The sequence below is a fragment of the Aquila chrysaetos genome, chromosome 5 (genome assembly GCF_900496995.4).
Source record: "Aquila chrysaetos chrysaetos chromosome 5, bAquChr1.4, whole genome shotgun sequence".
NCBI lineage: Eukaryota > Metazoa > Chordata > Aves > Accipitriformes > Accipitridae > Aquila > Aquila chrysaetos.
The window spans coordinates 69,173,429-69,201,118 of NC_044008.1; the positions used below are offsets into that span (position 1 = coordinate 69,173,429).

Genomic DNA, 27,690 nt, shown 5'->3' on the forward strand with positions numbered 1-27,690 from the left:
CGAAGAAGGAGTGTGAGGGGCAGGAGGGCTGCCCTGACGCGTGGCCCAGGCCAGCCTGCCCATGTGGCTCCTGCTGCTCGCTTGGATGCTGCTGCCAGGTAGGGCTGAGGGGACACCAGGGGCTCAAGCCCCACACTGAAATGGCCCTATGGGGCAGGAGGCGTCGGTGTGGTTGCAGCAGCACTCGACAGCTCTGTGTGTCTCCGCAGGCTGCTGGGCGGTGACGGGGCCCGGCACCGTGCGGGGATTCCTGGGGGGGTCCTTCTCGCTGAACTGCACGTACAAGCGCGGCGAGGAGTTGAAGCCGAAATTCTGGTGCCGTCCAGGAATCCTTTACACCTGTGATACTGACATCGTCATCACCTCGGAGCTGCAGCCCACGGTGCGGCGGGGCCGATTCTCCATCCGGGACAATCGTGCACAGCGGGTGTTCACAGTGACCGTGGAGGGTCTGAAAAAGTCGGACGGGGGCACCTACCGCTGCGGGGTGCGAAAGATCAAATTCTTGCCTGACGAGAGTGACAACGTGGAGGTGATCGTGTCCCCAGGTCAGTCCCTGCACGTATTTCCACCCCCCCGCACAGCACCAGTGACCACCACGGACGGGCCGGGGCCGGGCAGCGGGAGGAGACGGTACCTGGTGGGCAGGGGGATGGAGAGGGACAAGGGCCGGTCGGTGCCCGGCAGGCACCCGCCGCATCTGTCCCCTCTCCGCAGGTGCATCCCCGACGCTCAGCCCGGCCCCCGTCCTCCCTCCGACCACCCCTCCGCCGCCCACCGCGGCGACGGACGCTCCGCGGAGGAACCCCGGCGCCGTCAGCATCTTCCCGGTGCTGGCCGGGCTGCAGGTGCTGGTGCTGCTGGCCGCGAGTGCCGCCGTGCTCTGGGTCAGCCTGCGGGGCGGCTGAGCCCCCGGCGGGGACCCCGCGGCCGCAGCCGGTGCCGCTGCGCCCCGGGACGCCCCGGCCCCGACGGCGCGGACGGAGGCGGGGGGGGGGGGGGGGTGGGCAGCACCGGGGCCCCGCTGGTCCCTTCCCGCCGCCGCCGGCGGCTGCAATAAAGTTTCTCCGCCACCGCTCCGCGCCTTCACCTCTTTTCTCCGGCGGCCCCGCGGTCGCGCAGCCCCGGGGGTCCCGGCGCTCCGCCTCGACGGGGCGGGCGAGTCTGCGGGGGCGGCCCCGGGGGCGGGCCCGGTCCCGCGGCGAAGAAGCGGGCGCGGCAGGACGCCGAGCCCCGCCGTCCCGCAGCCGCCATGCAGCTCCTGGCGCTGCTCGCCTGGGCGCTGCTGCCAGGTAAGGCCGCTCCGGAGCCCCCCCGGGTCCCGGAGCGGCTCCGGGGGGCGGCCCCGACAGGCGGGCGCGGCGGCGGCGGCGGCGGCACTGCCAGGGCTCCGTGTGTCTCCGCAGGCTGCTGGGCGGTGACGGGGCCCGGCACCGTGTGGGGATTCCTGGGGGGGTCCCTCTCGGTGAACTGCACGTACAAGCGCGGCGAGGAGTTGAGGCCGAAATTCTGGTGCCGTCCGGGAACCGTTTTCACCTGTGATACTGACATCGTCATCACCTCGGAGCTGCAGCCCACGGTGCGGTGGGGCCGATTCTCCATCCGGGACAATCGTGCACAGCGGGTGTTCACAGTGACCGTGGAGGGTCTGAAAAAGTCGGACGGGGGCACCTACCGCTGCGGGGTGCGACCCATCAAATTTTTGCCTGACGAGAGTGACAACGTGGAGGTGATTGTGTCCCCAGGTCAGTCCCTGCACGTATTTCCACCCCCCCCGCACAGCACCAGTGACCACCACGGACGGGCCGGGGCCGGGCAGCGGGAGGAGACGGTACCTGGTGGGCAGGGGGATGGAGAGGGACAAGGGCCGGTCGGTGCCCGGCAGGCACCCGCCGCATCTGTCCCCTCTCCGCAGGTGCATCCCCGACGCTCAGCCCGGCCCCCGTCCTCCCTCCGACCACCCCTCCGCCGCCCACCGCGGCGACGGACGCTCCGCGGAGGAACCCCGGCGCCGTCAGCATCTTCCCGGTGCTGGCCGGGCTGCAGGTGCTGGTGCTGCTGGCCGCGAGTGCCGCCGTGCTCTGGGTCAGCCTGCGGGGCGGCTGAGCCCCCGGCGGGGACCCCGCGGCCGCAGCCGGTGCCGCTGCGCCCCGGGACGCCCCGGCCCCGACGGCGCGGACGGAGGCGGGGGGGGGGGGGTGGTGGGCAGCACCGGGGCCCCGCTGGTCCCTTCCCGCCGCCGCCGGCGGCTGCAATAAAGTTTCTCCGCCACCGCTCCGCGCCTTCACCTCTTTTCTCCGGCGGCCCCGCGGTCGCGCAGCCCCGGGGGTCCCGGCGCTCCGCCTCGACGGGGCGGGCGAGTCTGCGGGGGCGGCCCCGGGGGCGGGCCCGGTCCCGCGGCGAAGAAGCGGGCGCGGCAGGACGCCGAGCCCCGCCGTCTTGCAGCCGCCATGCAGCTCCTGCCGCTGCTCGCCTGGGCGCTGCTGCCAGGTAAGGCCGGGCCAGAGCCCCCCCGGGTCCCGGAGCGGCTCCAGGGGGCGGCCCCGACGGGCGGGTCGGGCGCGGCGGCGGCGGCGGCAGCAGCGGCACTGCCAGGGCTCCGTGTGTCTCCGCAGGCTGCTGGGCGGTGACGGGGCCCGGCACCGTGTGGGGATTCCTGGGGGGGTCCCTCTCGGTGAACTGCACGTACAAGCGCGGCGAGGAGTTGAAGCCAAAATTCTGGTGCCGTCCGGGAATCCTTTACACCTGTGATACTGACATCGTCATCACCTCGGAGCTGCAGCCCACGGTGCGGCGGGGACCGATTCTCCATCCGGGACAATCGTGCACAGCGGGTGTTCACAGTGACCGTGGAGGGTCTGAAAAATTCGGACGGGGGCACCTACCGCTGCGGGGTGCGAAAGATCAAATTCTTGCCTGATGACAGTGCCGACATGGAGGTGATCGTGTGCCCAGGTCAGTACTTGTGGGTCCCCCAGGTCCAGTGTTGGTGTGTCTTCCACCAAGTGCTGGGAGTGGGGGCTGCAGTGAGGGGCAGCCTGGAGGAGGCGGGTGCCCACGCCGCGTGGGGCAGCCCCAGTGTGTGTCAGCAAGGCTCGGCAGGCTGCCGCTGTGGCAGGTGCCGCCTTCACCCATTCCCCGTGCCCAGGTCTCACCACAGCCCCTTCTCAGTGCCCCAGGGTCAGTCACCCCCATCGCTGGGTGCACCATCCTGCTCTTCGTGCCCCATTTTCCCCTCTCATCAGATCCTGCTGGCACTGTCTGTGCTCTCCTTGCCTTATTTTATAATACCAGGGAGTTCCTCACACCCCCATGCTGCCCCTTTTCCTGCTGTGGGGCAGCCAGTGCCTGTGGGCACCAGACCCTGATGAATGTCCCTCTCCGTCCCCTCGCCAGGGACCAGCTCCCATGGTGGGACACTTGTATGTGGCTGTTGTGTTAGTACCAGTCTAGGCATGGGGTGCCCAGATCCCCTTCCTGCAGGGTGAACCCTGCTGCATGCATGCGCATTTTTGGGGGGACCGGGACCACGAAAAGGCCCCTAGGCAGGGGCAGGGGATTACAGCCCTCCCACCTTGAGGAGTGTGCTCTGGATGTGGCAGAGGGGACCCAGCTTCTCCTGGTGTGACGGTAAGTGGGTCACTTCTGAGTCTCTGCAAAACCCACAGCATTTTCCCCCCGTGGAGGCAGGGAGGCTGACTGAGCCTCTCCTCTTTTTGTTACAGCTTCCTCTTCCTCCTCCCCAGCTCCGACCACCAAGCACCCTGATCTCACTAGCTTTGTATCGGTCACCACGGAGACAGCTCCCTGGGGGGGGCATACACAACCAGGATCAAGTCACTCCCACCCCAAACACTTCAGCCCTCCACAGTGAGTACCAGCTCCTGCCCGCAGCGGTCACCTCCCTCCACGAGGTCTCTCTGGTGTACCTGGAGCCCTGCAACCCTCCGGGCTCTTCACACCTCCCTTAAGGATTCAGACCTCCTGCTTTTGCCTTTAGAGACCAGCATTTCATCTTCTCAGCCAGCCGCTCCGCGTGGAAAATAATCACAGCGCGCCTGGTCACTTGGCCCCAGCAAAGCTCTGCTCGTTCCCTCTCTGTCTTGCAGCTTAAGCAAGACGCAGGTTATCACCATGTGAGAAGTGGTTTCTGGCTGCAACGCTGACCCTGTTTCCTTCCCCAAAACTCAGAAGGACTGTTTGCTTGTGGGAAACCCAAGTGCTGGGCTGGGTCCTGTTCTGCTTTGTAGTCACATGCAGCCTGGCAGAGACAGCTGAGAACGCATGAGAACAAAGTGGCAGAGCTTCCTCCCTCCTCTCTTGCCTCTTAGAGGTGATGCAAGAAGTGAGCAAAGCTGAGGCTTCCCATCAGCACACTTGAGGGGTAGCTGGCACACCAACCTCGCCTGGTTGCCCATTACAACAAGGTGAACAAATAGTAGAGCTAAACGAGCGCAAAATTAGGTGCAGAAACCGATCCTTAAAACAGTGAAGACGCAGCAGCTCTCAGACCCGAGTGTCCGTTTGCTTCTGCAGTTTTCAGTTTGCTTTGCTCCGTGCCCAGCTTGCAGCCTGACCACCCCCACGCCTGCTTCCCTGCCTCCCAAGGCAAGCCCCGTCACCCACAGCCACTCCCTGCCTGCCTGCTCCATGCTGGTTCCTCCCGAGTCTGCTTCCGAGAAGAGTGAAAAGAGAAACTCTTTTCTTCTTGCAGCTTGCAAGTGGTTGAGCACATCCTCACTCCAGGCATCATAGTGGTTCTTCTTTTGCTTGCAATTGCTGCTGGCATTTTGGTAAAAATGTCCAGGAAGAGGAAGAAGGGTAAGCGAAGCTGTCACTGCCACACACACGCTGTTTCTGCATCAGAGCCTGTCTTCTGCTATATTTGGTTTTTTCCTCTATATTTCATTTTTTCTCCCCCATTCCATACCTGATCCATCCAGTTCCTGGGTCCACCACTGAGACCTCCAACAAGGAGGTCTCATTCCCCCGAGGGTGTGGTGGGATCATCCCACAGGTCTCATCCCCATGGGAGCAGGGAATGGCAGCTCTCGGGGTGAGTGCTGCCTGGCACGGTTCCCGCTTGAGTTTGTCTGGGCACCGTCAGCTTCTCCAGACATGCTTGGTTGCATAGGCCAGGCTTGTCCTAGGCTTGATGCAAAGTTTAAGGCCCGTGTGAAGGATGGCGAGGGACGGGAGGGGATGTCACCAGCTGGCACGCGGGGTCTGGTTTTATCTGAAGAACTGCTCCAGTTTAGATGGTTGATGGGGCAACAGGTTCCCTTCCTGCTTTACAATGAGATTTGCAATGGCAGCGCAGTTTTTTAGTACATTTCTTTTCCTCTGGTTTCACTCATGTCTAACCACATCCGTGCTTCATCCAGCCCTCTCCGGAGCAGCTGTAGAGATGGTCAGGACTCGCAGCACATCGCAAACAGTAAGACAAACCGCACAAGGTCTTGGGATGGTGTGCTCCAAGCTCGCCTGGAGAGGGGAAATGTTACAGCCTGAGCTGAGCAAGCGAGCTGCCAGAGCCATTTGCTTTCAGCGAGGTCCATGGCCCTTTAGGCTGGGAGGGATCCTTCAGGCTCCATTTGCCAACAGAAAGACCCAACCAGGGATTTTGTGTGACTATCGCAGAGTATTCCTGGAAAGGGAATTTAGGATTGAGCTGCGAGGTTTCTCCCCAAGCCCCTCCAAGCATGGGAGCTGCTCCTCTGGGTGGAACAGCCTTGGGAACCTGCAGTAAAGCACACCTGAGGAGGCTGCGGGGCAGCTGATCTTCGGTCACTGCTTGGGAAATATTTTCTAGCGTTTTCTGCCAGCTTTCAAGGAGGGGCTGGTGTCACTAACCAGGTTTCCCCTGGGGAATGTTGAGCCAGCCCTTGCTGCAAGTTAAATTTTCCCCCAACGCTCCCGGAGCCATCTCAGCTCTCATGAGGACAGGCAGTGGGATGGGAATATCTCCCATCCCTGGGGGCTGCAGGCGGGGGAGCAGCAGTAGGTTAAGAGTTCATCCCTTTCCTTCGCATGTCAGGGAGCGGATGCCTTGAACTACGCGGACATTAACCACCACGCAGGCACAGCCGAGAGCCAGCTGTACAGCAATGCCGAGGCTTTCCGCTGCTCGGCAGACGCCACGACCGAGTACACGGAGATCAAGCAGAGCAATAAGGTAGGAGAATGCAAAGCAGTGCGGAGCTCGAGGCGGTGGGTGGAAAGCTGGGGCGGGTGGGCAGCGGGATGGGTTGGGTGGGTAGGGAGGGAGCTGCAATGGGGTGCAAATGACCCTGGATAATGTGGGTGCCCTCTCCGGGCTGCTCCTGGGTGCTAAAAGCAGCCAAGAGAAGTTACGGCAGATGGTGTTGCCCTGGAGCAACCCCATGAAGGATGTTTTTTGTTTATCCCCCTCCTTTCCCAGCATTTGGAAGAGGAAAAAGAGGCTACGTATGCCAACGTGCCGTCAGCTCCACAGCCCAGAGAAGAGCTCTACAGTACAGTGCAGAGGGTGTGAGCCGGCACCCGGCCCCGTGGGCTGCTCCCGCTGCCGGCAGTGCCAGCGGGACACGGGCTGGCTTTCTGCTCGGGCAGGAGCTGGCTTGACAGCGGAGCTGCTGCTCTTGTAGGCTAGGACATTTCCCTGGAGCAACCTCGAAGAGGATGAGGTTGAGCAGGAGGCGTGGAGTGGGATGAAATCATCCCTCTGCATTTGGAGACCTCACCCGTACAGCAATGGTGCTGGGAATAAAAAACTGCCCCTTGCATTGGGGTAGGCCAGGCCAAAGACCGGCCAGGCAGGGTGTGGAAGAGCCCGGCAGTGGGAGGCGAGGGTGGGCTGGGGGTTGCGGGTGGGCTGCCTGGCTCCCTGCACCCAGCACCCACCCCGCTTGCCCCTCTGGCTGTGTTATTCACGCGGACTGATGCTCCCAAACCTCCTAGTCCCCTCAGACTTTTTTCATGCCGATGCCAGGCAGAGCTGGCAGCTCTTGGGAAGCAGGACGGCAAGAAATGTTATATCCAAATGCATTTGTTATATCCAAATACTGGGGGGCTCGGGTGAAGGGTGGGTGTAGTGCAGTAGGGTCTTGGTGCAAAGCAGATGGCAGAGCTACTCCCGTCCCTCCTGCCCGGCAGCTGGGAAGCGTCTCCCCCGACCCCCCTGGTCCCACAGCCCCCAGGGAGGTTTGCTCCTGCTCTCTCTCCCCCGCCACCCCCAAGGACCCCCAGGCTGGGAGCACACGATGGGCTGTAACCGCGACCCTGCTCTTCTCTGCTTATAATTTATTTTCTGCCACCCACTAAATACGTTCTTGTTCTTTTGTGTAAAGTATCGCTCCTTTATCAGTGACAGGAACTGAGAATCTGATAGCACCTAGCGCAGTATTTAGCTGTATTTGTACGGCAGCTTTGCCCCACGCTAAAGGGATTATTGCAGAGTGTTGCCCCACAAGCAGGTCTGGCCCCTTACTGGTGCCCAGGTGGACTCCAGCAGCGTGGCAACCCAGATCTTTAAGGGCAAGGACTCCGCTGCTCCAGCACAAACCAGAACCCCCACTGCCGGCAGCTGCGGCACGGCTCCCCGCCGGGACGTTCCGTGGGGCTGCGCTTTGTTTCAGTATTTCTGTAATTGTTTTATTCGAGAAGCCACGTGGAGCATCCCTGCTCTGTCAAAACCAAAGGTGGCTGCAAGTAGATGTCAGTGGTATGACAGCTGTGGTTATTCCTATAGGTTATTCCTATATAAGCTTATCTTCCTATGGAAGCAAAATTCCTCTTGTGTTTGGTCAGGAGGTCCTTCCCACCCTGCTGAGGCCGGGCTTCAGAGAAGGGAGCACACAGGGAACAAACAGCGATGGCACAGACAAGCATCGCTGCAATTTGTAATGAAAAGGAGCATCCAGCCAGATTCCAGCCATCACTGGGAAAAAAGGGAAAGCAAACCCCTCTGCACCCGCGGGAATAAACTTCTTCTGCCACAAATTTCACGTGGAACTGGGGAAAAAAAAGAAAATCACATACTGCTCCTCCTGCTCCCCCATTTATTGCTGGAGATAATAACACCCCTTCTCTGAAGGAGTCGGGAGGAGGAATCAGTTGGATTTTTTTTTAGGTAACCAGGTCCCATTATGCCATATCTGGAGGTAGTTTTCATGCTTTAAAAAAAGAACTAAATGGCTTACTTAAATTAAAGCCCTCGCCGCTGCGCTAAGGCAGAAATAGCCCCCAGCTCCATGATGGGGGTGCACAGGGGGGTGGAGGGTGCGGGATCCTCGGGGTGTGCAAAGGTGGGGTGTTCAGCAGCACCTTCTGCAAGAGCCATTTTGAGCACCAAAGTTTTAACAGCTGAAGAGTTTCAAGCTTTTTCAGGTAACTTGAAGAGCATGAGAAATTTGCCTTTTCTCCAGCGTTAGTGGTGTTTCAGGGCAGCTGCCTGGAAGAGAGAAATAACGCCTGGCAGGTAAAACCTCCGCACTTTTGGCGTTGGAAGGGCTGACTCCTGCTGGAAAGAGGGCTGGGAGCAGAAAACCTGAGCTCTTCCACACACACAGTCCCATGCAAGTGGTTTTGCCCGGGTAGACGAGTTTTCCCTTGCCACGGGAATTTGGGCGCTGTAGCTCCGCACAGCCAGGCTGGTTCCAGGGGCAGGGATGCTGATTTACACCGTGCAACCAACTCTGCCCCAAAATCATGATTTCTGAGCTCTGGCTGTGGGAATCTGCTGAAAGTGGAGATGTCCTATCCTGGTGCACAAGCCTTCCTGTAACTCACCCCTTCCCGAAAAGGAACAGTGATTTTTCTGGAAGCACCTAGAGCTACTTCTCCACCACCTCCTCCAGGCAGATCCCAGCTTTGGGCTGCTAGTTTTGGGGACCTGCAAGGCAGAGCCTGAGCGAGGAGGGACAGCGGGAGGGGATGGATGCAGGAAGGTCTTCAGCAGGACAGGGGTATTTTGGAAATTCATTTTTAGAGCTAGGCTCAGTTTCTAGAGCCATTGTGTGCACGCAGCGGTGAACCTCATGGGTGAGAGAGTTGGGTATGGCCAAGCAGGGATGCTCCCTGATGTCCACATAGCCCTGCTCCCTTGTCCACCTTCCCTCCATTGCACCCATATTTTACAACTCATTCAAGCGTAACAGGGGATGACTTCTGGAATAATTGTCACTGGAATACATATATATTCTGTCACAAAATTTGTTAATACTCAGGGGTGCTCAGCAGGAGAGAAAAGTCTTCTCCTGGCCAGGGAGGGAAGGCAGAGAGTCAGAAGCAGCAATCGAGCCTTGCTGGAGAGAAGAGCGGTTCCTGAGCAAACAGGGAGCTCGTGTGAAGCTGGGGAGAAAGACAAACCCCGGCAACACAGAGCTAGGAAAGCCCCCGCTGCCTGGCTCATTAATGAATTACTGTAGCCTGCAACCCCCAATTAATACATAAGAAGAGATGAGCAGATAGGATGATCCAAGCAGAGAAGCAGCTTTTCTTCTGCTCCTGCCACAGCAAGATTTTAAGGAAGGGGAGATCCTGAACGTAGCCAAGCAGAGAGCCCTCTCTAAGGAGATGGGGTGCTGCGGTCAGCCCTGCTTTTGTGCCCCCCCCCAGCAGCAGGAGAGTAACCAAGGCAGAGCCACAGGGCTACAAATCCGCAGGGAGCCAGCCTGGGCTTGAGACCAGTTGGGTGTGCTTGCTGCTGGGGAAGCCTTGGCTCCATAAGCAGGAGAGAAGTATCTTTTTTCTGCTCTTTGGGCTTGCTTTGGCTCTGGGCTGGTTGAAGCCACAAGGTTGAAGCCAGGGGTGAAAAAAGCAGAGGGCTGTGCAGGTAGAGGAGCTCGTGTTGGGGCCAAGATGTGCCTGTTGCTGCCTGGGGCTTTTCTAAGGAAGCTGGGCAATAACTGAGTTTAAGTAACTTCTGTAATAAATGATTTTGGTCATGATCTGGTAGGAACTTGAGTGTGAGATGAGTGGCGGGTCTAATGCAGGGGAAGGGGAGTATCTGGGGGGCTGCTGGGTGGATTGACATGTTTTATCCCCCCCCACCGTGAACTAGGGGTGCACCCAGCTTCTTGCTCCCGCCGGTCTGGGGAGGAGTGCGGGATTTGGGGAGCACCTCCATCTGTCCTTGGAGCATTTCCCTCCTCTCCATCAGAAAGCACGTGTGCTTGAGGCACCCTGCTCCTCCTTCCCCAGGGATGTGTACCGGGGCGCATACCCTGGCTAAGAAGCTGGTGTAGGGGAGCACGGCTCTTGTACCCCCGGGGCTGTGCAACTGCTTCCCAAACTGCTCTTGCTACCTGGCAAGCTGGGAAGCGACAGGCTGTGGGAATGCCTCTGACTTGTTTTCGATAAACAGCCTCTAAACACTATTGAACTGTGATTTGTTTCTTATGCCTTCCAAGGCGCGGATCTTGAACAGGGGAATAACACAGGGAAGAACAAATTTCTTCCGGCAGAGGAGGGATGATGAGTTTTTTGCCCTTTTTAATGGCAGGCGATGCGTTTTCTGGCTCGAGCCTCACTTACGCATTGGTCAAAGCACCCATGAGGGAACAGAGCTGAGGCAGAGCTGTCCCTGTGCTCACTCCCAGCCCTGGCACCGCTGCCTGCCTTGGGACAGCACACCGGAGGCTGCCTCCGAAACAGGCTGCCCGCTTGTTATCTGCACCGAGATCCCACTCTTGCACGTGGTGAGCCTTTTCCTGCCGGTGTGGAGATGCCGAGGCAGTCCTGCAGCTCTTGGCCTTCATGGCCATGGACCAAATGTTACACGGGGAAGCCCGCCTGGAGCTCAGCAGGCTGCACAGAGCCCTCCTGAAGCCCAAGGAACCCCCTCTTATCTAAACCTCTTCCCCCTTAAAACCTTCTGGGCAGTTTTCCCCTTAAAACCCTCTGCTGCGGTTCCCTCCGCTGTTATCTGCAGAATGTGCCCAAGAAGCTCGCTCCGGAGCTGCTATCGCCACCCAGACACTGCTTCCTATTTCCCCTGCTGAAATACTTACCCCACAGCAGCTTTTAGGGGGGGAAGGCAGGGGTCGGCCGGCAAAGCTGGGGCTCCTGTGGTGAGGGTCTGCCTTGGAGCCCAGGTTCCATCCCAGGGCACTTCTTCTCCCTGCAGCCACCCCCCAGGAGCTCGCCCGGAGCTCTTTTTGCTGGGTGGGTGTCCTGAAAGAGGTTTTGAATCTTTTCAGGTTTTATTGCAGCAGAAATAGGACTGGGGTCTTTCATTTTTCCTTAAAGCAAGCTCGGCAGCTGGATGCTTTTGTGCAGAAGGCCCTGCCGTGCCCGCACCTTCGTGCAGGTTTTACCCGCCATCGGGGCTGCTCTTGCTCCGATAGCCCGGTGGGTCTGGGGCAGCAGCAAGCTCGGCACTCAGCCCTGGGCACCCAAAAAGTCTCCTCTGCCAGCAGAGAGGGGGGGCTGGCCGATACCTCTCACTGCTGAGAGCCCCCTGAGCAGCATCGCGGGGCCGGGGGGCTCCCCGAGGTTCGGCAAGGCCCTTGCACACTGTCTGCGGGGAGGAACGGAGGTGCGAGCATCCCGCCAGGGCACCGGGCCCTGTGCCCGGCCCCGTAACTGGCTGCAAGGGAACCGGGGAACTCAGCGCCAGTACAGACATGCTGGTACAGAGCAGGCTGGTCCATGGGAGGGACCTTCACACACATGGATGTGCCCCCGTGCACACGTGTATGTGCCTGTGCACACCCCCCCGTGCTCACAGGCTTGTGCCCATACAGCAACATGCACTTACCAGTCCATGCACAGCCCTACACCCCAGTGCACACCCACACACATGCTCATATGCGTGCCCCTGTGCACACACGTGCACGTACCTAAGTGCCCACAATACACACATGCGGGTGTACGCACACATCCCGAGGCACACCGGCACATCCCAGTACGTGTAACTGTGTATGTGCACATCCCAGCATGCAGATATATCTGCACACGTGCACACCAGTGTGCATACACACAAGGACAAAGGCACACACCGTAGTGCACACATGCCCGTGCATACCCCAGCATGCACAAGCACACATGCACCCCAGTGCGCGCATGGAGACCCTGGTGCACCCATGCAGAAGCACATGCACGCCATGCTGCTCGCAAGCACGTGGACCTCCAAGGGCACACGTGCACGACCGCATGCACGCCCTGCTGCACGCAAGTACACGAACATGGACACTGCAACGCACACACGCACGTGCACGAAGATATACAATCCAGCGCATACACGCACACACAACCACACGCACGCACACACTCACTGATGCATGCACGCACACACAGGCACACACGCAACACAGCCACGCACACCCCAGTGCACAGATGCACACACACGCATGCACGCGCGTGTACACACGCACACCCCGGTGCCTCACACGCGCAGGCACGCACACCCGGCGCACGCACCCACGCGTGAACACACGCACCCCCCGGTGCACGCACGCAGACATGCATATACCCACGGTGCACGCATGCACGTACACGATGGGTACACGCACACCCGTGTCCACACACGCACAGCCCCGGTGCAGGCAGGCGCAGGCAAAGGCACAGGCACGCGCGCGCGCGCGCGCGCGCGCGCCCCCCACCCCGGCGCGCCCGCTCGCGCGCCCGCGCGCGCCCAGCGCGCCCATGCGGGCGGGCACGCCCGCACGCCCCGGCGCGCGCGCCCGCGCCCGCCCGCCGCAGGGCCGACCCCCCCCCCCCCACACCCCCCCCCCCTCCATCCCGCGCCGCGCGCCCCCGGCCCCGCCCCCTCCCCCGGCCCCGCCGGCGCGTGCGCGCGGGAGGCGCGCGCCGGCGCAGCCCGCCCTGCCGCGGCGGAGCGGCCGTGACGATGGTGGCCAGCGGGCGGGCGCGGAAGCTGGCCCGGCGGTACCGGTTGGCGGTGGCCACGGCCCTCGCCATCCTCCTACTCCAGGGGCTCGTCCTCTGGACCTCCGCCGGCCTCGACGAGGAGGGACCGGCCGAGGTGCGCCGCGGGGAGGGCCGGACCGGCGGCCCGGGGCCTGCCGGCGGGGGCTGAGGGGGCGGTGAGGGGGCGGCGGCGATAAAGAGGCTGGGGGGGGGGCTGTGAGGGGGCCGAGGGGGGTAGGGCGGGGGACAAAGGGGCTGGGGGCGATGGGGGGGGACACACAGGGGAGGAGGTGAGGGGCTTGAGCCGGGCGGGGGGCCCGGGGGGGCTCTAGGAGGGCGGTGCGTGCTGGGAGGGGGCTGTTGAAGGGGGCGAGGCCCTTGGGGCGGGAGGTGGGGGTCCTTGGGGGGATAGTGTCCGGGGGGGGGGCTGGTGTGTCCCTTTGCTCTGGAGCTGGGAGGGGACACAAAAGGGGTGCCCCCCCCCCCCCCCCAGGGTGTCTCTGTGGGACTGGTGAGGCCCTGTCCCAGGACGGGGTTCCTGGGGTGGGTGGGGGGTCCCGCAGGCCCCAGGCTGCTGGAGGGCAGTGACTGTGGGGTCACCCACAGTGAGGTGAGAGGTGGGGATCTCTGGAGGGGCGAGAGCTTCCCCGCCCCATCGTGGGGTGCCTCCGTGGTGTGAGGGGTGACCCCGTGGTCAGCAGGTCTTTTCACAGGACTGGAAAGTTTTCCCTGAGAGCAAAGAGGTGAGGAGGGGAACTGGGCAGCCCCCTTGCAGGGGGGAAGGTCTCTAAGGTCGCCTGTGAGGGGGTCCACCTGCAGCAGTTGTGGCACCTGAGAAGGGGAGCTTGTGGCCCAGGGGCTGTCAGTCGGGGTCTGGCATGGGGTGGGGAGCGTGGGAGGCTCAATGGGGGTCTTGAGCTTCCCTGTGATTTGGGAAACATTGCAGAAAGCTGGGGTCAGTGACACCCAAGCCAGAAAATATGAAAACATACGGTAATTCAGAGAGCTGGGGATAGCATGTACAGCAGCTCAGGAAGTTTGTGGCAGCTTCTGTTCAGCTGGTCCAGTTAGGGATATCCCTGTGAAGTGCGAGGGTACAAGGACCTTTTGTAGTCATCTGTTGTCTTTATACCAGAATGGTCTGCTAAGGCAAAAGGCGTCACCTCTTTCTTATGTGTGGGGAAACTGAGGCACAGGCTGGCGAAGGTGTTTGCCCAAGGTCAGACACAGAGCAGGTATCGAGGAGGACCCGGGCCTCTGGAGCATGTTGCTGCCACCTTCAAACAAAGCTCTTGACCTCTGGGTTGCTTATTCGAATTTATTTATTTATTTGTCATGAGCTGCCTGGACTGCATCCAGGCATGCTGCATCTGGATGGGCCGGTGGCTGAAGCTGGTTTCTCCAAGAGCATTGGGGAAGGACTGGGAGTCCCTGTATGGGCTTCCTTGGCAAATATCTGCACGGCACTGGAGCCCCTCATCTTGGGCAGGATCCTCATGCTCCAGGGGCTGTAGACTCCACAGGCTGCCAACAAGCCCCAGGGCGATGGTGAAGCCAGGTTTGGCAGGGACAGCGTGTGACTAGAGGTGGGAGCTGTGCAGGGGCAGACATGGGGTGAGCGTGTTAGCTATGGCAGAGCAAAGCCAGTGGCTGTGAGGTGAGAGGTGGGGATCTCTGGAGGGGCGAGAGCTTCCCCATCCCATTGTGGGGTGCCTCCGTGGTGTGGAGGGTGACCCCGTGGTCAGCAGGTCTTTTCACAGGACTAGAAAGTTTTCCTTGAGAGCAAAGAGGTGAGAAGGGGAACTGGGCAGCCCCCTTGCAGGGGGGAAGGTCTCTAAGGCAACCACTCACTCAGCAGTTTGATTCCCAGCCCCAGGTCTCCTCTTGGGCCATTGGGAATGGGTGTGAGCACCCTCGTGTGCTGCTGTACGCCCACCACCAAAACAGAACCAAGGAATAAATGCGTCAAGGAGAGGGGACACGAAGTTGCGCACAATCCGGAGGCACTGGGAGCGTGAGAGCAGACTCCTCTGGCAGCCAGGAGTGCCTGACTGCCCCTTGCCTGTGGCCTTGATCAAATCACTGCTCCCGGCTTCCCCTTCCCTCTGCACCGTCCTGCAGTGCTTGTCTGCTTTTCTCTGCTCCTGCCCTGCGCGGCCTCCCAGGTTGGCTCATTCTGCCTTGGTCCTTGCCTGATTTCCCCATGACTCTTCCCAAAACTGACCTGGGCAGCTGACAGGTTTGGCCATGGGTCCCCTCATCTGGAGAGGGGATGGTTCACCATGAGCAGGCCTGGCTCCAGGGCTTGGAAACAGACAAGCCTCTTCAGAGAAGGCAAGAACCATCCTGAACTTTACGGACAGCCCAAACCCATTAGCAAGCTGGGAAACGTCCAATTAACCTTTATTTCTTATAAAACGGCAAAGCTCTTGGTTTCCATGCCCTCCTGCAGCTTCTGGTTTTGGCCAGACCTGGAGGAGCCGCTGTTCCCCTGGGGCATTTCTGGTAAAGCTGGAGGAACCCTCCCAGGAGAGCCTGACCTTGCCGGTGTGGAAGGATTTGGGGAACCTTGGGATCTCTTAATTGTTAGAGTAAATGGCTCCTTCCCACTAATGGACACAGCTTTAACATGGCTCTCCCCACCGTGAATGGGCTGTGACTCGCTGTAGAGAGAGAAAGGGAGAGTCCTGTAAACGCTGTGGAGCATCTGGAGGTGGGCGAGCTCACCTTCCCCTCCAGACGAGTGCCTTCGGCTGGGGCATCTGCAGCACTCAGAGGCTGTGCTGCAGCCCTGTGCCCTGGGCTGGCAGCTGCCTGCGCTGCCCAGGTGTTCCCAAAAGGGCTGCTCTGATCTCTGCCGGTGGCAGCCGCCTTCTCTGTCCTGCTTGGTTCTTCAAAGCCTGCTGGTTTCCTTTTCTTCCCTTCATAGGGGAGGGAGGGGCTTCCCCACGTTGGCAGGCTCCATCCCCGGTGGTTCCCCGGTGTGACCTGAGCAGAGACTGAGTGAGGATCTTTGCCTTCACCGGAGCAGGCTGTAAACCCATCTCGCACCAGCAGCACCAACTGCTCGCTGCCCTGTAATGGGCTTCAGCCACCTCAGAGCCACCAGTCCAACCCTCCTTGAGAAGGCAGTGCCACTTGGATCATGTCGCTTCTCTTTCCAAGCCTGATTTCAAAGTCCTGCAGGCTCCCTTTATTCACCAAGCAGATGCTTTGTGGTGTGCAGACCAGCAGAAGCTGGATCAGTCTCCATCCACCCAGGTCAACACTGAGTTTCCTACCTACAGGAAGCCAAATTGTCTTGTTCCACTGGGATCAAACACCATAATCCCTGTCCAGACTGGCCAATGGGAGAGGAAATTCCCATCGGTACCTAGCCCTTCGCTGACAGCATCCCCACTGCAGACAGTGCGAGCCTGTCTGCACACAAAGGTGGGAGCCCAAGGGACCAAAGCGATCCTGCCTCTGTTGTGGTGACGCTGATGGCTCCTGAGCGAGTGCAGGAGCTTCCTAGAGTGCTTGGTCCACAGTGGAGCTGGCACCAGGAAAATGCAAACCGCAAAGTGTCCTCGTGGGTGGAGAAGAGGATCTGTCACTTGGGAGAAATGTTTTAGCCCAGTCACGCCTCTTCCCTCACTTTGCCTGCCATCTTCCTCCTTCCAGGAAGGAGGTGACACCTCTCTGGGGCCTGTGTGTCGGTGTCCTCCATGTGCTGCCGCCACCAGAGAAGCTTCCTATGAAACATCTTTTATTCCAGCTTTGCTTAGATTCCTTGATTTTTACTTTTCCCCCACAAATAGCTTGGTTTTAGGGGGCTCCAGCCATTTTAACTGAGAGGTTTAAGGCTCTGCTGCTGTGATTGGCAATCAAGCATCTGGATTCCTCTGGTGACTTTGGAACATTTTGGCGCTGGTTTTGCCTGATGAGTGCTCGTATGCGGCAGACACCAGTCAGTCAACCAGAAGGGGAGTCCTGCAGGACACCAGTTGCTGTTAGCTCTGCTGCTCGCAATGGCAGAGCTTGGAGATGTTGGTACAGTTGGACCTGCGCTGGGGACAGGGTGCAGGTAGATATCTGACCCACAGCTCTATGGCACTCTGGGTATGCCAGTGTCACATCAGGGTAGGCAGGACGGGAGACGTGACCTCTGGCTGGCACCTGGAGTTGTCTGAGTGTGTCGGAAGGAGAGGGACGGGGAGCCTTACCAAAAGTCCTGCGTACGAGTCTTAAATACAGCAGAGCAACGTGGCCGGAGTTGTTCCCTGCCAGGCTGGGGTGGAGGGATCGCTCCGCTGTGGTGCAGTAATTAGAAGCCATTGAGTTCGTTAACTGGCAGCTCCAGAAAGGCTGGCGATGCTTCTAACAACTTCCCTACTGGGGAAGGCAGCCAGGCATGCTCGTGAGCCAGAAACAGGGCTCCTTCCAGGGGGACGAGCAGGACTGTAACTGAGGGTGGGCATCACGCAGGGGCTGTCTCCGGAGCCAGGCATGTTGGGAAGCAAAGGGTGCGAGTGGGGCCGGCAGGTCTCCTCCACTGGCTCAGCCCTGTCCCTGCAGGAAGAGACTCTCTCCTTGCCTGTCGCCTTCCCGACTCCTCTCTCCTGTGATGCTCGGTGGAGAAAACAGGTTTATAACTCTCGAACAGATGGTCCTGTGTAGTGACTAATGAACGGTTCGCTGCCTGTCTCGGGCCGCCTGTGACGCCTGTCTGGGCGGAAGGGGGCTCGGCTGATCCTCGCTGATGCCAGCCCCTCGGAAGTTAAGCAGTGGCTTGGCCCCTTCCTGGGTAGCCATGGTTTGCAAGCTGTGCCACCACAACATGGGTAGTTCAGGGACTGCAGAGCAGGCAGATCCTGCCAGATGCTTTCCAGCCTTTGCACGGTGTGGTTTCTCCTGGCTGTGACCTTCCCAGTAGCTATGCCCACAGGGGGGGCTTATGCAGGGGGCTAATTTGGTCCCGCTGTCCTTGTGAGGCAATTGTCCATCTTTGGAAGATGCCACTGCCCAGGAATAGCCCCCAGTGAGCCTCCCGTGGTGCCTGGGACAGTGGCTGGGCAGGCAGGGTTTTGAGGGCGTTGTGAGATAGCCCTGGGAGGCCTGGCTAGAGCAGGCAGCTGCTTTGCTGCCTGTTGTCCAGGACTGCCTGCGGTGGGCTGGGGGCATACGGCCCTGGCCCAGCCCTGTGAGCACAACTTGCTGGGAAAGTGCTTTCCTACGAGCGCGGCTCTCGTAGGCATCCAAACTTCCCAACTCTCTGCTCTCCCCAGGGCTGACTCGTTTCTGCTCATCAGCCAGCCTGGCAGAGGTAACGAAGCATAATTAACTGCTCCCTTTACACATCCGCTTGGCTTGGCGGGAGGGTTTGTTAAAGGGATTTCTAGAGAAGCTGGCGATTGCAGCGACTGCTCCAGCCCAGCGCGGGAAGCCGGGGCCCAGGGAAGGGAGGGCAGGCAGGACCTTGTTCAATGCCTCTCCAGTGCTTTTAGCCCCAGAGAGCACAGCTGCAGCCACCTAGGACCCTGGCTCCAAGATGGATGCGCTGGGCTTGGACTCACAGCATGATCATGGCAGGGAAAAGCCGGTCCATTTGCCTCCCGGTAAAATAACCACCTCCAGCCAGAGCAGCCCTGTGCTCATCTCTACCATCTGGGGATGCCCCTGCCCACACAGGACCCCAGAGGGTGGCTGGTGCAGACACAACCGACCTTGGCGGTTTAGTCTGGCAGTAGAAAGCAAGACCCTCTTTGTGCGTCTGGGGTGTTGTGATGACGGGGTCTGCAAATCGAGGTCTCCCTTGCTGGCATATAGGGAGTTGTCCCTGTGAGGGGGGCATAGGACCATGCAGGGAGGTGCTGTGGGGTCTTAGCCTGGGGTTTTAGGTGGCGGAGGGGCCGTGTGATGTCCTTCACTGCGCAGTGGCTGCTCCCAGAGCGCCTGCCATGTTGCGGCACTGAGCTCCGTGGGGACAAGGAGCATCGAGCTCTGGGAACAGGGATGCTCTGGGGAGCCTGTTGGCATAGCTGGGGGGAAGCAGGCCCGAGTTAATGCTGTCCTCTCTTCTGCATCCACCTGGAACTGGCACAGGAGCGGCAGAAAAAAGCCAGGTTGCCCGAGAGCAGCGATGGCTCCAAGGACTCGGACAGCTCTGCTGGGCGCCGGGGCAGCGCCAGCCGGAAGCACGGGCGATGGCGGGGACGGCCAGACAGCCCCGGGGCACTGGTGTCCAAGGTGGTGAGAGCCGTCACAGCGAGACACAAACCGGGACGGAGGCTGCCGGCCGCGCCGGACTCCTCCAGCCAGAGGAACCTGACGGAGCTGCACGGGGAGGCCCAGCTAGCCATCTTCCAGCAGGGCGACACAGGCAGTGTGGAGGGGGCTCCCCAGCCCACCGAGAACAGCTTCACCCCCAAGTGTGAAATCACGGGCAAAGATGCCCTCTCGGCGCTGGCCCGGGCCAGCAGCAAGCAGTGCCAACAGGAGATCGCCAACGTGGTGTGTCTGCACCGGGCCGGCAGCCTCATGCCCCAGTCAGTGCCTCGCCACTGCCAGCTCTCGGGTGAGTCCTACTGGGGTGCTCCCGGTCACCCTGGGCATCGGCAATATCCCAGCCAGGTGTGTGGGCCACCTTCCTTATGTCACCAAACTGCCCCACCTTGCAAAAAGTGGCCTCAGTCTGCCACTGATTCCCAGATTACTGCTGCCTCTGTAATCCAATCAAAGCTGTGCCACCGTTACTTAAGACGGGCTGTTCATCCCACCCTGCAGTGCCTGCAGAGGTCAGAGGCAGGCCCAGCTGCATTTTCTGTTTTGAAGGGCCAGAGAGGGACACCCCCCCTTTCCCACCGTGGCTCTGTCAATTTAATGCAAGGGGCTGCATGTGCCACCATGGCCTGGCACTGCAGCCAGTTTGGGCTGCACTGATGGGGTTTGCTTGAGGCCGAGCTCTTCCCTGCTGTCCCCCACCTTGCTCGGGTCTCCCTGGTTTATCAGGAGCTGTGGGTGGTGGGGTGGTGGGTGACAAGGCTGGGGACGGCTGACAGCCCCCTCCCTCCCCACACAGGCAAGGTCAGCCCTGTCATCCAGTGGGACGAGAGCCGGCTGCAGCAGGTGCCCCCCAGCAAGCCTGTGCGAATCGCCTACATGCTGGTTGTGCATGGCAGGGCCATTCGCCAGCTGAAGCGACTCATCAAGGCTGTGTACCATGAGCAGCACTTCTTCTACATCCATGTCGACAAGGTATGCGGCAGGGGTGAGGGGAGAGGGGGAGCTAACAGTGCCCGGATCGGTCACTGGGACAGGGTGCTGGGGCGTGTTGGGGTGGTGAGCCGAGGAAGTGGCTGGGTAGGGTTTGTCCTTGCTGCTGGTGGAGCTGTGACCCTCCCACGCCTATTTCTGCAACCCCAGGGAAGTAGGATCTGTCCCCCCTGCCCAGAGCAGTCTTGTCTTGCTGCTCCCCTCCCTGTGGAGGCTGCTGTAAGGGCTGACCCCGGGCTGGCAGCAAGGAGGGCAGGGCCCCGGGAAGACGAGCTCCCTGCTGAGCGTGAGCCTTGTTCCCTGGCAGCGCTCCAACTACCTCCATCGTGAGGCGGTGGAGCTGGCCCAGCACTACCCCAACATCCGCGTGACACCCTGGCGCATGGTGACCATCTGGGGAGGTGCCAGCCTGCTGAAGATGTACCTGCGCAGCATGAAGGACCTGCTGGAACTGCCCGAGTGGCCCTGGGACTTCTTCATCAACCTGAGCGCCACTGACTACCCCACGAGGTGAGGACCTTGCTGGGGCAGGGGAGGGTGATGGAGGTGTTTGGGCTGCGTGATGCTGCAGCAGCCTTGGGAGGGGCAGGGAGGAGCAGGGAGCTGAGGGAAGATGGCGTTGGAGATTGCACCCACGTGCTGGTGATGATGCTCCAGGGCCAGGCTGGTCCCATCTCTGCAGAGGAGCCCAGCAAGTACCTTGGAGGCTGTTTTTCCCTGTGGTCTGGGTGTTGCAGGGGAACATGCATATGAGGCACCAGACAGCAGAGAGGCCGCATCTGTGTCTCCTCAGCAATGGGACAAGGGTTTGAGTCAGCACCCACCGAGCAGCTTTAGGCTCCTTGTGTCTGGCGGCTCTCACAGTATGAATGTTTACTGGGCTGCTTTACCTCAGGGGCTGTTAATGCTTTCTAATTTGCACCTCAGGACAAATGAGGAGCTGGTGATGTTCCTGTCCAAATACCGAGATAAGAACTTCCTGAAGTCTCATGGCCGAGACAATGCCAGGTAATCCCAGCTAAGGGCAAAGCTGAGCTGGAGGAACAGAAAAAGGAGGGATTTCAGAAAAGAACTGAAACAGTTGGGGCAGGGGGGATGTTCTGGATGTAGCTGCACCTGGCAAAGTGAGTGACACTCCTAACCCCTCATCCCTGTGCCCAGGTTTATCAAGAAGCAGGGCCTGGACCGCTTGTTCCATGAGTGTGACTCCCACATGTGGCGGCTGGGCGAGCGCCACATCCCCGAGGGCATCGTGGTGGATGGGGGCTCTGACTGGTTCTCGCTGACGCGCAGCTTTGTGGAGTACGTGGTCTATGCCAATGACCAACTGGTGTCCCAGCTGCGCCAGTTCTACACCTACACGCTCCTGCCAGCCGAGGTGGGTGCTGACTGTGGGGCATGGGCCAGATTTTCTTCCCACTATACTTAACATCTTTGTCCCACTTCATCCCCGCCCTGGGTAGCTGCGAAGGGCATTGCTGGTTCTGCTCAGGCAGCTTTGTGCCTCCCCTTTGTCCAGAGCCAGGTATGAAAGAGGGGAGAGAGGAATGGACAGGCCAGGGGTCGTGTTTATATCCAGCCCTGCTTTAGGTCCAGACGCTCATGTGGGCCAGACAAGGACCGGTGTGGGTGCACAGCCTGGTCCCTTACATGTTGCCCTGTGTTGGGAACAGGGATAGGTTTCTGTTCAGGAGCTATTGAGGTCTGTCCTGTTCCTCTCTCTGTGAGTGAGGGGTGGGGGGTCTCTGTTAACCACCCGTCCTCCATCCCCACTGGGTGTCCTGTCCCTTCTCTCCTGTGCAGTCCTTCTTCCACACGGTCCTGGAGAACAGTCACGCCTGCGAGACGCTGGTTGATAACAACCTCCGAGTGACCAACTGGAACCGGAAGCTGGGCTGTAAGTGCCAATATAAACACATAGTCGACTGGTGCGGGTGCTCCCCAAATGACTTCAAACCCCAGGACTTCCTCCGGCTACAGGTGAAAAAGATCCTCCTTTCTCCTCCTGCTCTCTCCCCTCCTCCCTGTCTCTCTCCTCTCTGAGCTTCCCTGCGGGCGCATCCGTGGATGCAATGCCAGCTGCTGTGCATGCCCTCACGAGCCTCAGCCCAGCCCCACAAGGGACAGGAGCAGGATTGGCTCCCCAGCCGCCGTGGGGCTCGGCATAGACGTATCTGTAAACACTCTGGCAGCAGGATTACGCTGACTGTCCTGCCCAGCAGCCAGGCTTTTGCTTGCAATGCTGCTCCTCTTCCCAGCCTTTCTCTTCCATTTTCCTGCTCTTTTCCTCCAGACCTATCACTTGGGACAAATACCTTTTCAGTAAAACCAGTTCAGAGTGCGGTCCTCTTTGGCAGGATAAAATGCCTTGTGACAAATGGTATCCCATGCTCTCAGTGTGTAGGGATGTAGACTGAACAAGGAAGGTTTGGGGGAGATACACCCAGCCCTGAAAAGAGAAGTTAGCAGCATTTTCTAGCAGTCCTGGGCTTATGTAGCGCAGGGCCCCGATCCTGCAAGCTGTGCCACGTGGCCAGGCCTCGTGCAGGGCTCCGCAGCGGCTCTGCAGGGTGGGGGCCCATCTGAATAGAGATTGCAGCGAAGGAGCTCGATGACACACGGCTGCTTCTGAGCACGGAAAGGGGGAGGCAGTGGGAGAGATGGGAACCCATCTGCATTACCAGTAAGTGTACTGTATGCTCCCACTGATCCTGTCGTAGAGGATCCCACGTAGAGGCTGGCTGTGCTTTGCTGCTCCTTAGCCTGTGTCCTCAAAGGGGGTAGGATGGGTCCCAGCATGTTTCTTCCAGGTCTGTCTCCCTCCCAGCTGCCCGCTCAGGTGGGAGGGCAGAGCGGGTGCAGCCAACACTGTTAGAAATGCCTGTGCTCTTCCAGCAACTCTCCAGACCCACGTTCTTCGCCCGCAAGTTTGAGTCAACGGTGAATCAGGAGGTGCTGGAGATCCTGGACACTCACCTCTACGGCAGCTACCCTCCCAACACGCCGGCCCTGAAGGCGTACTGGGAGAACGTCTACGACCGTGTCGACGGGCTCAGCGGCCTCAGCGATGTCACCCTCACCTTCTACACGGCCTTCTCCAGGCTGGGGCTCCGCAAAGCCGCGTCCACGCCGGCAGCGAAGGCCGATAAGCTCTGCAGGTGGGGTATTTGTTGCAGGCTCGATCCAGGCTCTGAGTGGTGGCCTGCATCTCATGCTGGGAGGGTGCTGATGCTCAGATGTGCAACCTCTCTGTCTGTCTCTCTCCAGATTTGAGCCTCGGGGCTTCCCATCCAGTGTGCACTTATATTTCTATGACGACCGTTTCCAGGGTTACCTGGTGATGCAGGAAGTGCAGAATTCGGCAACTGGGCAGGCAGAGTCCCTGGAGGTGTGGATGATGCCCCAAGGAGCTCTGAAACTGGCAGGTCATGGAGGGCAGGCAAACCGCTTACAAAACCTTGAGGTAAATGGGGAGAGCTTCCCTCACAATGCCCACTTTCCTTCCTGGCTTTCCCACACCAGGCTGCCCTTCCTCCTCTCCCCCACCTGCATGAAGTGGGGATAGAGGGACACGGTGCTGCTGTTATGTCTGAGAACAAAACTTTGTCCGGGAGTTTGGCTTCTGTGTGGGGTGTGGAGCTGACTGGTGGGGAAAAGGCCTGAAGGGGATCTTTCGGGGAGGAGCTGAGGCTGTGATGCTCAGCACCTGCAGCTGCAGGAGGCATCACACAGCTGGATTAGTGCTGGCATGGTGCAGGCAGGAGAGCTGTGGCGGGTTGGGTGTGCACTGCTTTGGGCTCCAAAGTTTATGCCTTCCCTGGTTTGGGGATGTGAAATGCAAAACCTGAGCTGATAGCATCTCCCTGCCCAGCGTCCCACTGCTTGTGCCTCCTGTCCCTTCAGGTGGGCACGGAGTGGGACCCCAAGGAAAGACTCTTCCGCAATTTTGGAGGCTTGATGGGGCCTTTCGACGAGCCGGTGGCCATGCAGAAGTGGTCGCGGGGCCCCAACCTGACAGCCACGGTGGTGTGGATCGACCCTACCTATGTCATTGCTGCTTCCTACGACATCACGGTGGATGCCGAGGCAGAATTCACCCAGTACAAGCCCCCCCTCAATCGCCCCCTGCGCCCTGGTGTCTGGACCATCCGCCTCCTCCAGTTCTGGGAGCCCCTGGGGGAGAACCAGTTCCTGGTGGTGCCCCAGACCTTCAACCGCAAGCAGCCTCTCAGGAAAGGTGAGGATGCTCTGGAGTTTGGGGCTGGATGGGAGGGTCTCCCTGCGGGCAGTCCAAGGTGCTTCCCCCTGGTGCTGGCCTCTCTGGGCTGCAGCTGATGACAAGGCAGGAGCCATCCTTCCCGCTGGTGTCACCTTGCCCACGTGAGTCCTCAAACCAGACCCCTGGGCCCGTTTGCAGGTCAGTTAGATCCATCCCGCAGCAGCACCCCTCTCCTCGGGCTGGAGGAGAGCTGGGGTTGCAAAGGGACGGGGTGCTGAGCCTCACCGGGAGGGTGGTGGTAGGACCGGCAGGGTGCCGGGATGTTGCTGCACTGCTGATCCCCTCTCTCTTCTCTCCCTGTCCTGCCCAGACGACAGCAACTGGCTGCACGGTGGGCCCCCTCGCAACGAATACATGGAGCAGAGCTTTCAGGGCCTGGGGGGGATCCTCAACCTGCCACGCTCCGAGGAGGCGGAGGAGGATGCGGCGCAGAAGGCGCAGCTGACGGGCAAGGCGCTGGAGGACTGGGCGGACAGTGCCATCAGCACCTTCTGGTCCGTGGCAGACGTCTGCGTCGGCAGCCCCTCTGCCTGCGCCTCCCTGGAGACCTGCAGCGAAACGTCCTGGAGCTCCCTCTCCCCGGACCCCAAATCAGAACTGGGGCCCGTCAAACCTGACGGGCGGCTGAGGTAGCAGGAGCAGCCGGGGGGGGGCGGCAGCCTTGGGAGTGAGGAGCATCCGGACTACATCACCCCGAGCCATTTGCACCGTAGTCACTCGAGGAAGAGAGAATGGGAACCTCCGGGTGGGGGAAAACTTTTTCCTGTGGGGTATTTTGGGTGGAGGGGGAGGTGTCAGGTCAGTCTTGCCCACCTCCCCCAGGAGCGGGCAGTTACTGGCCAGGGAGAGCTTGCCAGGGCGCTCGTCAGGCAGGGGCACGGATGGCGCTGGCGGCTGGGAAGAGCTGTGCATTTGTTACTCCAGGTCTTGGAGCCTCGGGAAGGGGTGATGGGGGAGACAGGGAAGGCTGGGAAATGGGCAGGCTCTGGACCAGCTCAGCACCCTGCCCAGCCCCGGCCTGAATCTCGGCAGGATCAGGCCCTGTGCTCCTGGCTGCCCCCCTGGGAGGGCTGACAGGGGACTCTAGGGACGGGCAGAAGCAGAATGGGTCAAAGCCTGCTGTGTGCACGGAGCTGCTGCTGGCCCAGGGCTTGTATCTCATCCCCTCCACCCCAGCCCTTTAGTTTGTATTTTTATAAATATATATATATATATATAAAAATATATATGATGCAAAGTGCAATAGAGACGAGACCCCGCATTGGCCGGGAAGTCCTTGTGTCTCCATCTCCCCTCAGACTGTAACATACCTTGTTCTCTTGGGTGTCCTGGTGCTACGGGACAGGGTGCTGGGTCGTTTACATTTTTTTTTAATTATTAGTAGTATTATTATTGTTTTGCTGTTTCCCTGTTTCCTGCTGGGGGCTGCTGGGGAACTGCACCCTGCTGCCCCTCAGGCAGGGTTGGTTGTGGGGTGCTGCCTGCCCTCCGAAGCAGCTGCCTGACTGTGCCAAATATTTGGAGCTGCCGGCGTGTGTTGTGCGACAGCAAGCGGGGGAGCGCTCGGTTCACGGTTCAAGTCCCAGCAAGCCGCTGTAGACCCTGCCGCCTCCGCTTCAGCAAAGGGACGCCCCAGTCCCGTGCCAAAATGCCATCCACGGGGCTGATGTCCTGCTGCGGATGAGAGAGCAGCTTCCCGTGCCCGGAGGGCTGCCCTGTGCCACGGCCCCTTGGCCAAACCTTTTCTTTTCTCCCGGGTCAGCAGGAGCTCTCAGGATCTGCTGTGCTTCCTGGCCAAAAAGCAAAGAGGCGAGACGAGGTCCGGCCGGCTCCATCCACTCTCCGTTGTTTCTGCTTCCACCTCCTCCGCAGGGAAGAGACGCCGTCTCCTCCGGGGAAGGGATGCAGCAGAGCATCCCCCTTCCCTGCCGTCCTCCCAGGCTTGGGGACCGCCTGCGATGTTCCTTTCTCCAAGACCGATGCTGTGTGGAGAAGTCTGGGTTTGGTTTTCAGCCTGGGAGGATGCTTCCCATCTCGCCTGCGGCCGGGGAAGGGGTATTGCCCCTGCGCAGGGCTGGGGCAGGGGAGCTGCTGGGGTCGATCTGGAGACTGTCCGCCCCAACCCCTCTGCTCCAGGCAGGGTCAGCAGGAGCCGGTGGCTCGCGGCCTTGGCCGGTCGGCGTTTTGCCATCTCCAAAGATCTGTGCCATCCTTCGCCTTCCTCCGAAGCCCCAGGCTTCCCTGCCTGGCAGGGCTTGCGCTCCCCATCTCAAGGATGCTGGTGCTGTGAGAGGCGTGTTGTAAAATGGAGGGGATGGAGACCTTGGTGTGCGAGGGCAGGTACCTGCCGGCACCCCTGCCCACCTCTCCTGTGCCCGCTCCCTCGGGGAGTGCTCCGGGGCTGTGGAGGGACATGGGGTGAGAGGGGCCAGCCCCGCTGCAGGGGAGGATGCCAAAACTGTGTTGGAAGCATTATGTAAAGTTGTCTTAAATATGCAACATCACCACAAATATATCTATATCTCTACGGTGCGGTGTGTCGGGTTTTTGCAGTGTGTGCTGGAAGGGGCGGGGGGGAGATTTGCCTTCACCTGCCCCCCCTGGGAAGGGTGTAAATCCGTCCTGGGCACCAGGGCCACGCGGTGCTGGGGGTGCTGGGGCAGGGGTGGGCTTGCTCTCTCTTGGGTGGTGTGTGACTCAAACAAAGCCAAGCCGAGGGGATTTCTTAGCCCGTGGCCGGGGGGTGAGAGCTCCGGGGCGCGCCCGGGGCTGGGGGCTGGAGCCCGGTTACGAGCCGTGTTTTCACCCGCAGAGCGACGGGGGCTGCCTGCCGGTTCTCCGTGCAGAGGCCGGCCCTGGCAGCGGGCGCCCCGCGGGTACTGCCTGCTCCCGTTACTTAGCGTTGACGTTGCGCTTGCGTTAAAATGTTAATTAGCTAATGAATGGGCACCTCCTGGTGCCTGCAGGGCTGGAGCGAAGGGCGAGGGCTGGGAGCCTCCCGCAGCCCAGCCCAGCTCTCCCTCCCCAGGAGCGGGGCCGCGCTGGGGCTGTTCCCTGCCCGCTGACCCAAGCCCGGACAGCGCCGTGCGGGGCCGGGCACCGACGCCCGGCCTGACCGCGGCGCCCGGCTCCGGTAACCCCGGCACGGGGCCGCTTGGGGCTGAGACACCCGCGGACGAGCTGGGCCGGCCCGGGCCTCTGATCCACCGGGGGCCGCTCGTCTCCGGAGGGGAGCGAACGGGAGCACGCCGGGCCGGGAGAGCGTTGGCCCGGATCGGGTCCCGCCGCGCCGCGTCGCCACGGCA

The 27,690-nt window shown here is 60.5% G+C and overlaps 2 protein-coding genes across 5 annotated transcripts; both read left to right on the plus strand.

Moving 5' to 3' along the window:
- XYLT2 (xylosyltransferase 2) lies at window positions 1-26,912 on the plus strand. 3 transcript variants are annotated; one of them, XM_041123552.1, is made up of 16 exons: window positions 1-98; window positions 210-548; window positions 3,726-3,870; window positions 4,715-4,821; window positions 5,385-5,437; window positions 6,038-6,175; window positions 18,937-19,408; window positions 19,913-20,088; window positions 20,414-20,616; window positions 21,034-21,114; window positions 21,268-21,484; window positions 21,910-22,086; window positions 23,002-23,264; window positions 23,374-23,569; window positions 24,010-24,343; window positions 24,696-26,912. In XM_041123552.1, exons 1-16 carry the CDS (start codon window positions 62-64, stop codon window positions 25,016-25,018), a joined length of 3,261 nt encoding a protein of 1,086 aa, XP_040979486.1. In that variant the 5' UTR covers window positions 1-61; the 3' UTR covers window positions 25,019-26,912. The 3 variants fall into 3 exon arrangements, with proteins under 3 accessions (XP_040979486.1, XP_040979487.1, XP_029871427.1); XM_041123553.1 differs by lacking the exons at window positions 1-98; window positions 210-548 and adding an exon at window positions 3,003-3,630; XM_030015567.2 differs by lacking the exons at window positions 1-98; window positions 210-548; window positions 3,726-3,870; ... (1 more) ...; window positions 5,385-5,437; window positions 6,038-6,175 and adding an exon at window positions 12,786-12,967.
- LOC115342116 (CMRF35-like molecule 6) lies at window positions 1,062-2,273 on the plus strand. 2 transcript variants are annotated; one of them, XM_041123559.1, is made up of 3 exons: window positions 1,062-1,292; window positions 1,407-1,787; window positions 1,886-2,273. In XM_041123559.1, the coding sequence occupies exons 1-3, from the start codon at window positions 1,253-1,255 to the stop codon at window positions 2,104-2,106; spliced, it is 642 nt and encodes a 213-aa protein (XP_040979493.1). In that variant the 5' UTR covers window positions 1,062-1,252; the 3' UTR covers window positions 2,107-2,273. The 2 variants fall into 2 exon arrangements, with proteins under 2 accessions (XP_040979493.1, XP_040979494.1); XM_041123560.1 differs by having other exon boundaries at window positions 1,064-1,292; window positions 1,407-1,745; window positions 1,916-2,273.
- Window positions 26,913-27,690: the final 778 nt, after the last annotated feature.

Bases quoted from the DNA above. Each gene is read 5' to 3' on its own strand.
- XYLT2 (XM_041123552.1), top strand. From the start codon at position 62: ATGTGGCTCCTGCTGCTCGCTTGGATGCTGCTGCCAG. The intron at 19,409-19,912 runs GTGAGTCCTACT...CTCCCCACACAG, and splicing joins TCGCCACTGCCAGCTCTCGG to GCAAGGTCAGCCCTGTCATC. The intron at 20,617-21,033 runs GTGAGGACCTTG...TTTGCACCTCAG, and splicing joins GCCACTGACTACCCCACGAG to GACAAATGAGGAGCTGGTGA.
- LOC115342116 (XM_041123559.1), top strand. From the start codon at position 1,253: ATGCAGCTCCTGGCGCTGCTCGCCTGGGCGCTGCTGCCAG. The intron at 1,293-1,406 runs GTAAGGCCGCTC...GTGTCTCCGCAG, and splicing joins CGCCTGGGCGCTGCTGCCAG to GCTGCTGGGCGGTGACGGGG. The intron at 1,788-1,885 runs GTGACCACCACG...GGTGCCCGGCAG, and splicing joins ACCCCCCCCGCACAGCACCA to GCACCCGCCGCATCTGTCCC.